This window comes from Hylobates moloch, unplaced genomic scaffold, assembly GCF_009828535.3.
Source record: "Hylobates moloch isolate HMO894 unplaced genomic scaffold, HMol_V3 SCAFFOLD_4, whole genome shotgun sequence".
NCBI classification, from domain to species: domain Eukaryota; kingdom Metazoa; phylum Chordata; class Mammalia; order Primates; family Hylobatidae; genus Hylobates; species Hylobates moloch.
The window spans coordinates 63,486,639-63,498,971 of record NW_026652279.1 but is presented as its reverse complement, the minus strand read 5'-3'; the positions used below and the strand labels follow the sequence as shown (position 1 = coordinate 63,498,971).

Sequence of the window (12,333 nt, the reverse complement as noted above, 5' to 3'; positions counted from 1 at the left end):
GGTGCTCAGTGGGTGAGTGGGTGGTGTGTGGTGGTGTTGGATGGTGGTTGGGGTAGATGGTGGTAGTGGGTGGTAAGTGATGGGTGGTGAGTGGTGGTGGTGGGTGGTGGGTGGTGCTGTTGGTGGATGGTGGTAGAGGGTGAATGATGCTGGGTGGTGGATGATGGTTGTGGGTGGTGGATGGTAGTAGTAATGGTGGTAGGTGGTGAATGGTGGTAGTGGTGGATGGTGGTGGTGGATGGTGATGGATGATGGTGAGTGGGGTAAAACAATTTTGCCTGTTTTTTTCATAGGAATCTATAGTGAGGCTAACTCCAGCCTTTCTCATCAGCGATCTGGGAGAAGAAACTGGCATGTTTGGCTCAGTCCCTTTTGAGTCCTCCATCTGGTGTCTGCATTGATGTCCAGGTCTCTTCTCTGAAATGAAGTAAAAAGATACTGTCCTTCCAGGGATAGGCCTGAACATTCTTGTTTTGCCAGTGACTAAGACAGTGAGTACATTTAAGCTAGTGATGAAATATTAGTGAGCCCTCCTGCTCACGGATCTAAGCAACATTCTCCAAACTGCTTTACCAATAACGAAGGTGATGTTGTTATATCCATATATCTGGCCCCCACAACTGACTCTCTCTCTAATACTGGCTTCCAACTCCATGTATACAGAGAGGTGTCATCTATTAGCCCCCAAACCCACAGACATTTCTTCTACCCGGCCCCTCCCATTGCATCCTATTTCTTCCAAGGCATCTCATCCTATTGCATTTGTTCCCACTCTTCCTAGTAATACTCCTATTCCCTCAGGGCAGGTGTTCTAGGCACTACTCACAATAAGAACTTCCATTTGTATAGCACTTTATATTTGCAAAGGTTTTAGGCCCTTTTACTATATCACTTGATCATCATAACAGCCCTGTGAAGTAAATGGGGAAGAAATGACGCCATTGTGGAAGCACAGAAGGGGTTTAGGAGACTTAACCTGGCACACAAAGCTGGGATGTGGTGGATTTGGTTTGCCATCAAGACTTCTTCTTTTTTTTTTTTTTTTTAGGCGGAGTCTTAATCTGTCGTCCAGGCTGGAGAGCAGTGGTGCAATCACAGCTCACTGCAACCTCAGCCTCCCAGGTTCAAGCAATTATCTTGCTTGAGCCTCCTGAGTAGCTGGGATTACAGGTGCCCACCACATGCCTGGCTAATTTTTGTATTTTTAGTAGACATGGGGTTTCATATGTTGGCCAGGCTGGTCTGGAATTCCTGACCTCAAGAAATCCGCCTGCCTCGGCCTCCCAAAGTGCTGGGATTATAGGCGTGAGCCACTGTGCCTGGCCGGCCATCACTTCTTCTGACTTCAATCATTTCTTCATTTTGTCCCACAAAGATATGAATGGCAAGTAGGACATTCCTTTGAGATAATTGCATTTATTTGAGATAGCTGACGATGCTTAGAATGGTGATTTCCAGGGCCTGGGGGGAGGGGAATATGGGAAGTTGCTGTTTGATGGGTATAGAGCTTCAGTTTTGCAAGATGAAAGAGCTCTGGAGATGGGTTGCACCACAGTGTGAATATACTTAACACTACTGAACTGCACACTTAAAAACAATTCAGATTGAAAATCTAAGTTATAGTAATTTTACAATTAAAAAGTGAAAAATAATTTTTAAAATGGAGGATGCTTATTACCTGAAAAGAAGTTCTGCATAGTGGTACACAAAAAAATTGTGTATAATATCAACAACTATAAAACAGGCAGTGTGAACATATGTTGTGTGGCAGGTGAGGGCACGGAATTGTAGATATTTTTGAGTCAAAGGACTAGATGGAAGTGAGCCAAAAGTACTTCAGTGCCTATTTCTTGTGTTAGCCACTCCTTGTATAAAAACAAAATAAAACACGAAGAAAATTCTTTCCTTCCTTACACATTTTTCCTGTCACCTTTCACTTCACAGACTATCCAAATCATTGCTATTCAGTATGGGTAATAGACCAACAGCATCAGCGTCACCTAGAGCTTATTAGAAATTCATAGTCTCAGGTCCCACCCCAAACCTCCTGAATTAGAGTTTAACGAGGACCCAGGTGATGCCTACACACCACTGCCGCATACTGCTCTAACAGCTCCTGGTTTCCTTACACCTGCATAGCACTCACTGTGGGTATGTAAGTGGCAGGCAAACATAGTCACATGCTGCTAGCAAAGAAATGAAAGCATCTGCAAGAAAACAAAATCAGCTCTTATTAGAGCTTTGACTGAAAGGATGTAAAATCAAAGGATGAAGTGAGCATTCCAGATCTAAATTGCAACTGCGGTTCTGTTGGCAAATCACTTCATTTCACTAGAACTCTGCTTCTTCATTTATAAAATAGAGACAATTATCTCTGCAAGATCTATACTGGGGGCTGACATGAAGGTTCGGTGTGAGAAGAGGATATAAAAACACCCCGAAAGTATGAGATGCTCTCAGAAGTAGAAAAAATATTAAATAATGTTTGGTTGCATATAAATGCTCATGTAAAAAAAAAACCAATGTGAATAGATTTCATTGAAGTTATGGGTATATGTGTATAGATATTCTCTATATAGGATGTATATGTATACATATATACTATATGCACATATGTGTGTGTGTGTATGTGTGTTTATTCTCTGAAGTGTAGACTAGAAACGAATGACTCTTATCAGTTAAGTTTCTGAAGTACAATATCTTATGTAAGTTCTTGTAAAAGCAGGAAACTGGTGCCCAAGTCTTCTGTGAAATGAAGCAGGTAGAGAGCAATCTATCCACATTTATTAAACAATGTCACAAAAAACATGGATAACATTTAGAGCCCAGAAGGCTCCTCATTCCTAGGATACTGTGGGGGGAAGAACCTCCCTTTATGCTCTACCACTCTCCCGAGTGATGAGAAGAGATATAAAAATGCTGGCTCTCGATGGAGAGAAACACATCATTTATTGGTTGAGAGCGCACACACAGCCTTTGAAGTCAAGGAGACCCAGAAGCAAAGCCTGGTTCCTCTTCAGCTGTGTGACCTTGGCCAAGTTACCACCCAGCTGCATTTATTTCACCTCTGTGAAATGAGAGCCATAAAATACTGACCTTACTGTAAGAGTTAACTGACATAATATGTTACATGGTTGGTATGATGCCAATATATAATAAACCCCCATTAAGTGTTAGCTATTATTATTATCATCATCATCCATTTGAAAGAATGTGGTTTGTATGTCAACCCCTTTTATTCAAAGGGTACAGTTGGGGGAAAGGAGCATATTGAGAGAAATTTTGCACACACAAAAACTCCTGATGAAGGTGTGTGAGGATAAGAAAACAGCCAGCACAGAGCAGAGGGTAAGGTTCAATGTTAAATTGTCACCATACTGTCAACTTGCCTCTTGACAAGCATATGGACTTAACACAAAGGCTTACAACACTGTTAAGAGAGGGCAATAGATAAGGGTAGTCTTTTCCACATTCCCCAAGGGATCTGATAGTCAAAGCAAGTCTGTACCTTTCCTGTCTTCTTGAATTGTTTCCGCTCTTCCACTGTGGTGAGGTAGTTCACAGCTGCGTACTCAATGACTGACAGGAACACAAAGAGGGAGCTGACCCACAGGTACACATCCACAGCCTTGAGGTAGGACACCTGGGGCATGGAGGCGCTCACAGCAGTGATGATTGTGGACATGGTCAGCACTGTGGTGATTCCTGCCATTTGAGAATAGTGGCAAGCTCAGTGATATAGCCATTCATTTCCAGGATCTGGCACTGATTCACACCAGGGGATGCATTTCTAGAACAATACCAACCTGGTGATCCAAGAGGAGGGAAGATGTGTGCATGTTGACCAAGTATATATCTTGAGCCTAAACAAACACTCTCATTGGATTTTTCTGTCTCTTTTTCTTGCCCTCACCCTATTGTCCAGAAGGTTTCCTTCCCTTATTTAAAGTCTTCACAGAAACCAGAGTCTGACATTTCTGTTTTTCACCCTCAGATGGGCCTCTTCTAAGCATGCCAGAAAGGTAAACATGTATTCAATTAAAAAAAAATTCTAAAATCATTTCCTCTAACCTTTCCCATTCTTTCACAATTTTTACTATTTATAACCTGTCTTTATGTCTACGTTTAATATTTCATGCTTCCGGGGAGCTTATTTCTTCTTGAAAGATTTTTAGTAGCATTCAAGATTGCTATTCTCTATATTATCCTTTCACAGAAAATACTTAAAAAGCCATTGTTATTCTCTTTGTCGATTGTTAATGAAACTACAGTTCCATTGATTCTGAGTATAAGTGTGCAAGTAGGGGTTCAGTTCATTGTAAACACTTACCGAGCAACAACTACATTCCAGTCATTTTTCCCCTTCCACTCTCTCCCCCATTCCCCTCCTTTCTCCTCCCTTCCCTCCCCCTCTTCCCTTTCCTTCTCTTCCTTTCTTCTCCCTTTCTGCTGCCTTCCCTCTTCCTTTTCCTTTTTTCCCCTCTTCCTTTTACTTCTTTGTTCTCTGGCATGAGCATCAGAGGTAAGAAGATCAAGGTTCTGGGGGAAAATGGAGAAAGAAGTGACTCTGAGATTTCCTTAATAAAATGCTGGCCATGAGGAGGGCCATTCAATGTCTACACTAATTTCTCAGAGGGATATTGCAAGAGTACCGCCTGGAGAGAAAGTATACTATGTAAATATTTGAAATGTACACTGGCTGGCATGGTTTTATTTCTTAATTTCCCACCAGGGAGGTGCAAATGGAATCCTTAATGATTTTTATAAGTTGTGAGGACACTGTAATGTCAACAGACAGAGTCTCAAACAGCAGGAAGAGCACTGTGATTTACTCCTAAATGTACAGCCACAGCATGTGGACTGCTTTCACCAACACCTTTCTATCCTTTCCGTAATAATTCTGTTAGGCTCTCATCTGAGAGAGCCCCATATCAAACACAATGACAATTCTATAGAGCCATTCTATTTCAAATAAAGTTTTTAGTTTGTATGATCAAGATCAACACAACTTGGCAATTTGACAGTACCATAGGAGGACTTGGAATCTCACCTTCACATTGATTTAAACTCCAGAATACGAAACCTAAATGCTATTCCAGCTCTTAATATTGAACACAGGCCACTGTCTCATCAAGTCCCAGGTTTCCCCCAACAATGGTACTATCAATGATCTGCATATCAGAGGGTGCTGTCTGTATTCCCTGGCTCTAAAACATACCTGCTACATAAACATGAAGCAAAGAATGAATATGAAGCGTCGAATTTTCTTAAGCATGGAATTTTTATTAACATTACAGGTATAGCTGAAGCCAAGATTATTAAATAAAACCTGCTTGCTTTTATCAAATATTTACCTACCACATATCTAGGTAAATAATTAGCCACACATAACAGAAAAGAAATAGGAGCAGCAAGTGGCTAAGGGATTATCCCATATTTTGTCGGAGCAGAGTGCAAATTCTGTTCAGAGTGCAGAATTATGCCAAGAGGCACAAAGAAGACACTGTGCCTTTACTGTGCCATACTGACATTTTCAGTATGCCAATGTCTTACTCTGTTCAAGATTTCACTGGTAGAAAGTGAAGGAATCATGAACTAATATTCCCACTTAGGTGCTAACCTCATTAGTTCGAATTTTTTTTTTGAGATGGAGTTTTGCTCTTGTCCCCCAGGCTGGAGTGCAGTGGCACGATCTCAGCTCACCGCAACCTCCGCCTCCTGGGTTCAAGCGATTCTCCTGCCTCAGCCTCCTGAGTAGCTGGGATTACAGGTATGCACCACCACCTGGGCTAATTTTGTATTTTTAGTAGAGAGGGGGTTTCTCCATGTTGATTAGGCTGGTCTTGAACTCCCAACCTCAGGTGATCTGCCCGCCTTGGCCTCCCAAAATGCTGGGATTACAGGCATGAGCCACCACACCCAGCTAAAAAATTTTTAATGTCTTCTCTTATTGGTTTTTTAAGATATAAAAGATAGAACTTAATTTTTTTTCAATGTGCAGTAATATGGAGCTTAGTGGACAAAATAAGGATTTTGAACAAACACACAAATGTATATGCCTGATTGATCTCATCATGTATTTGAAATTGATAACTACTGGGCAAATAAAAAGGAATTGAGCTATCTATATTTGCCAGAAAGCAATAAACTATTAATCATTTTCTTAAAAAGGGTGCTTAATCCAACTAATTTACAATAGCCTTATTTATTTTAAAACCAGCATTCTAAATTTTCCTTCTTTAATATGAGCAATAAAAAAAAAGAATTAGAGTGGAGAGGAGGGATTGTTGGGTAGGGGGAGTGAATGATGAGAAACCTAAGATGTAAATTCCTAAAGCAATAGAACTTGAAGTCAGGAGTATTATAGCTACATTAAATACACTTATTATGTCTTGCGCCACCCCTCAAAAATACATTAATCTTGACGAATAGTATTCCTTCCAAACCCATTAAAGTTAACATCCCAATAAAGGAGTCTTGAATTATATGAAGCGACCATTTAGTCAAAGGAAGGTCATGTGTTTGGATTAGAAAATTATCTTCCCCACTACTGATGTTGCTACGCATAGTTAGGAAAGTGTTATGAGAAAATATTTAGTCTGACCCTTTGATTCAATTCCCCTGGGCTCTTGCAGCCTCACCATATTAACTTTTAAAGACATGCATGGGGTCTTAAGAACCCTTTATTCTGGGGGGAATTATTAATCTTTCAGTTTCATTGGCTGCTTTTAGCCATGCATGGTGGAGAGTTTTGTTGACTGGTATGATAGCAGTAGGGAAGACAGGCATCACTTATGAAACCACTGAATTTCTTCACCCCCTCAGTAACTGTGTTGCAGGTAGTTCTTTTGAAGGGAGGGGGTGTTTATATTCACCTTCAAGTGAGTGAAAATATTTTTCATATAGGCCTAGGCAGAAAGAAAATATTACATGATATGAAGGAAAGGAAGGTGGCTTGACATTCCAGCATTGCTTTAGGACCAGAAACTGACAACCATTTTCTCATGAAGGTGGTGCAAGAGTACAAATAACTGTCATTAGAAATTCTCATAATCTCTGTGATGGTTAAATGAACTGCTCTTATCCAGTTGCCTAAGTATTCACTTTTCCAAGCATATGGCATATCCCCTGTTAGGAGATTTTTTTTTCTCTGAGAGTGACTACAAGTCTGAAAACTTTGGTTGTCTTCCTGTGCCATATCTGTTTTCCAGTAAAGGAGCCCATTACTTAATTCATTCTGTAGAGAATGGCATACCTCATGTAGAGGGATCAAGCAGGAATGATGGAGGCAAAGAAAGAAGGAGGAAAGTGGAAATGAGAGGAGAAAGTATAATATTTAAATATCCTTGAACAACTTTATAATTGTTTCACACTGTCTCCACACCAAATTGAATGGAGACACATAATCGTATTTTTGACCCATCACGCATTCCAAGTTATGGTAGCTATTATCTCTTATGAGAATTGCCTAATCACAGTGGATACTTCTATGCTATGCACCCTCTATTTTTTTTTACCTGAAACATGGCAAATGTGGGAGGGTCTTCACCAGCAAATGAATCATCCTTTATCATTTCCAGTTAGCAACTAAAAATATGGTGGTCTAAACACTGGCAACTTAACAACTACGTCCTGAACATGAACTATGTGCAGGAGGACACTGTGCTACTCACTGAAGGAACAACAACAACAACAACAACAAAATGGTAATAGTGATCCTAGTGCTTAAGGAGCTCACATTCTAATAGAGGTCAAAAGATAAGCCACTCCTGTCCCACAGCAAAACATGAAATAGAGGAAGTAAGCTACTTAGGAGATACAGAAAGTGCCACTTGTTCAAAGATGAGAGAGACCATGTGTGCTTAGAGTCATCACTGAAGGCTTTCGGCCATGTAGAGATGGTAGGATTTTGACAGAGAAAGACAGATGGGGAGGAGGAGCCAGTCATAATGCCGAAGGACACAATTCCAGATTCCATAATCCCAAATGTTGAAATCTCAAAAGATCAAAATCTCTAAAGTCTAAAATACTAAAAATCACAATCTTGAAAGATCAAAATCCTGGAAATATTGTTCTAAAAATAATTTTGAAAAATTTAAAAGCTATTTATACTTTAAAAAGGTAATTTATTTAAGAAACATAAAAAAAGACATAACACTTCATAAGCCACTTTACACAGTAAAACGAGGCAATAATAACTCACGTGTTTCTGTAAGCATAAACACTCAGGTATACTAACAACAGTTGCACAGGCATAACAGTTATGAGCGGATGAACCATACTGATAGAGAAATAGGTCAAAAGGGAAACATATAAACGCATATCACTATGGTGGGTCATTGTGGGCACCCAGCTTTATAACTGTGGTCATCTGAAACACCGTGATGAACAACCTAAGTCTTTTGAGGATCGATCAAAAACCATGATGGTCACCACCACATATACAGTCACCCAAAGAGCTGAGATCTCATGAAATTTTCTCTTTCACAAATGCAGATGGACAAAAAGGACATGTCTTCATTTATTGAGAAAGTTTCAACATTTTTACATACATGCACAATACTTACACAAAAAGTTAATATGATAATGCAGTTTCATGGAGCTAAATTGCAAAAATGCATAATACAAATTAGAACTAACAATCTAACTTATTTATATCTCCGCTACTAGAAATGATGCAAAGATGAAACACATAGCATAGCAAATTATAATTCTGACAATTTAAAATAGTAAAAAAAAAAAAAAAAAGTAAGAAAAACAGACCAAAAACTAAAAAGAAAACTTCTTATATGAAACAGTGCATTACAGTGATAGGTTATAGGCAATTGCATGAAGATAGTGCATAGTAACTGGCCTAACATGATGTAATTATCCTGTGATTGTGATTTTTGAGATTTTAGACTTGAGGGATTTAGACTTTAGGGATTTTGATCTTTCAGGATTTCAACATTCAGGATTACGGCATTTGGTATTGTGTCTTTTGAGATTATGATCCAAACCAGTATAATGAATTATGTAAACATTTGGAAGATCTGTGTAACTCAGTGAACCAATATTTTCCAAATGACCAATGCATCAGTGAAAAATCTATTCAAAGTATAAGATAGACCAATGGACTGTAATCAAAAGTATAAGATAGACCAATGGATTGTAATCTAACAGAGTAGAAAATATTTGTTGACATGGTTTCAGATAGCACATTGCAATTAAACTTTAAGGAACTATCACTTGCTGAATTTTGGTGTAATGTGAAGGGAGGCTATCCACAATCATCTGGAAAGACTATTAAAATAGTGCTCCCTTTTCAAACTACGTATCTGATGAAGTCAGATTTCTCCCTATATTTCAACCAAAACCTAGTGCAATAGACTGAATGAAGAAACAGAGATAAGAATCCAGCTGCCCTCTATAAAGATAGACATTAAATATTTGCAAAAATGTTTAAAAATGCCACTCTTCTGACTAAATGTTTTTGTTTTAGAAAAAAGAATTATGCTTCATATAATGTTACCATGTTAACTTGTAATGAGTTGATTATTCCTAGTTTTAAGTGAATTAATACATATTTTCAAATTCTATTTTTTTTTTTTTTTTTTTTTTTGAGACGGAGTCTCACTCTGTCGCCCAGGCTGGAGTGCAGTGGCGCAATCTCGGCTCACTGCAAGCTCCGCTTCCCGGGTTCACGCCATTCTCCTGCCTTAGCCTCTCCGAGTAGCTGGGACTACAGGTGCCCGCCACCACACTTGGCTAATTTTTTTTTTTTTTTTTGTATTTTTAGTAGAGACGGGGTTTCACCGTGGTCTCGATCTTCTGACCTTGTGATCCGCCCGCCTCGGCCTCCCAAAGTGCTGGGATTACAAGCGTGAGCCACCGCACCCGGCCTCAAATTCTATTTTAACATCTAATATGGCTAATAATGATAGACATGATCCACAGCAACAAAAGCTCTCTAGGGTCCTCGTTAATTTTTAAGAATGTAAATGGGTCCTAAGGCCATAGTCTGAGAATCACTGCCAAAGATTAAGAAGGAAATTGAGGTTTCAGATATGAAAGGCTCAACAAACTGGGAGGCCCCGAACAGAATGAGGAAAGTGAAGAGAATAAGTGGCTTCCCTGCTAACCCATTAAAGTAAGTTATTATTAAGACACCAACAGTATAATGTGAAGTAGTTTGAAGGTTCTTTTTTTCCGTGATGTAAGGGTTTGTCACGAAAAGCTCAATGAGCTTGGGTAATGCATGGGAGAATACCTAGAAAGGGAAAAGATAAGATTTAAAAGTGAGGCTATTTATGCTTCATACTTTCACTCTCTTTCCTTACTATCATCCAGCTACAGGTCTGTTGGCACATCCTTCATCCCTGAAGTCTGGGTTCCCAAGGAAAGACTCGGTTCTAAACAGTCTGAATGTTTGTAGTACCTGAAGGTGAAGTCCAGCATACAACTGAAAGTACCCAAATGGAACATGCTTATGTAGGGACAGTAGTTGGAATTAAAAAGTTTGTTCCATTTGCTAAGAGTCAAAAGTGAGCAGATCCTTGGGAGGGAGTTACTTAAGCAGTGGAAGAAAAAGCAGGAAAGAGAAAAGGAAAAAAAAAGTCTTCAGGAGGAGAAAAAAACTAGACTGGCAGAGAGTATTGAAAACTAATGCATTGTGTGTGTAGTTGGTTTTATCCAACACTATGGGCCCGGCATCAAGCTAGGCAGTTGACATGATTAAATTAATTAATTCTCCCATTTAATTCTCATAGTGAGCTTTAGGAGGTAGTATGAATAATTTCATTTTGCAGATGAGGAAGATGAGGCTGGAACTCTTGACCACTAAAGTTGGTCCTAGATTTGGAGAGGATGCCTAATAATGTCAAATGCTGTGAAGAAGGTGAAGGAAGGAGGCAGAAGAGAAAAGGTAAGTGGGACAGATGAATAGGTATTCATAGGGACCTTCCAGAGAATTGGGCAGCTAAGCATTTGCAAAGAGCTAGGGAAGAAGAGGGCAAAGCATCTTTGAAAAAAAAGTGAGGGTCGTAGGAAGCAAAAGCCTGAGATGGTAACAGTTTTATAGGAATACTACTGTTCTCTTATTAAAATAATGTTTTTAAAAAGTGGGAGAGGGACACTTCTGATTTGCATGCATTTTACATAAATCTGCATAGCAATTTCCTAACCCTAAGGGATCAGGTGTGGTTGCAAGAAGCAGAGAATTTCAAGGGTGTCTTAAAAGTGTTTTAGTGTTCCCAATTCACTGCACCCTTCCATGGAAGTAGTTCTTATTGCTGTCATTTTCACACTATAAGAGCAGAGCAGTCAACTTCAGAAATCTGATTGAAAATCATGTTCATAAATCTTTATAGACTGATTGCTTTTCTCATTGTGTCTTGAGGGCTGGAAACGTGCCCTTGGTCTTGTATTTGGGTCTATGCTGCCACACTGCAGTACTGAGGTTAGGCCACATGCTCTGATGTGAAGAAACAGTTCAAATAATTTAATTACTTATTCAGATGGTATTTTTTCCTTGAAGATATTTAAGTCTCAAATGGTTGTAGATTGAATATTTTAATAGGGAAAGGAGGTGAGCAAATTGTTAATATTAATAATTTATGTCTTTCAAATGATCTTTTGAAGTATGCATATAATTTGTGAACATTAACTTACAAACCACCCTTTCTGGAATGAATTGTGTGATAATTACCATAATTGTAACAATTATTATAATAATAACAATCTTCTCTCTAGATAGAGCACTACAAATGAAAGAAAAGAATCAGATAAAATGAGGGGGATCTGCCCTGACCATCAAAAAAGGCAAGTGGGATTATCTCTTGGGTTCTCATTAAGTAACATGTCATCTAAGTGCTTAGCTTGGTATCTTCTAATTTCTAAGATCTCAATAACTGCTAAGTGGGTCTGAAATGGTTCCCATAAATCAGTGTGTGTGACAGAGGCATATAGTATGTTAGATGGTGTAGATAATCACCCCTGTGTAGTGACTTAATGAGGCTGGCAACATCTCTCCACCTAAAATCTCTTGCCAACTAATATGCCATTGTACCTGAAATTCCACTGTGGTTGATTCTGATTTTGGCCTTTTAGTTAAGTCCTAATTTCTAATCAGTATTCATATTTTCAAATTCAAGCATCCCCTCCACGTTCTTGTTAACCCACCAAGGTAATTTGTTTTTAATACACTAACAGTATAGTGTGAATTAGTTTGAAGGTTTTCCTTTCTGTGATGTAAGGGTTTGTCCTGAAAAGCTAAATGGACTCGTATAATGCATGGGGAGGTTTCCTTAAAAAAGAAAAGAGATAAGCTTTAAAAGTGACGCTGTTTATGCTTCA

At 39.0% G+C, this 12,333-nt stretch overlaps 1 protein-coding gene across 2 annotated transcripts in view; it reads right to left on the bottom strand.

Moving 5' to 3' along the window:
• Nucleotides 1-12,333, bottom strand: part of GABRR3 (gamma-aminobutyric acid type A receptor subunit rho3) — a 54,163-nt gene that overhangs the window by 2,455 nt on the left and 39,375 nt on the right. For both annotated transcript variants that reach the window (XM_058437620.1, XM_058437618.1), the window contains exon 10: nucleotides 3,509-3,705. In XM_058437620.1, the coding sequence (XP_058293603.1) occupies nucleotides 3,509-3,705 (197 nt within the window). The remainder of the gene's footprint in view (nucleotides 1-3,508; nucleotides 3,706-12,333) is intronic.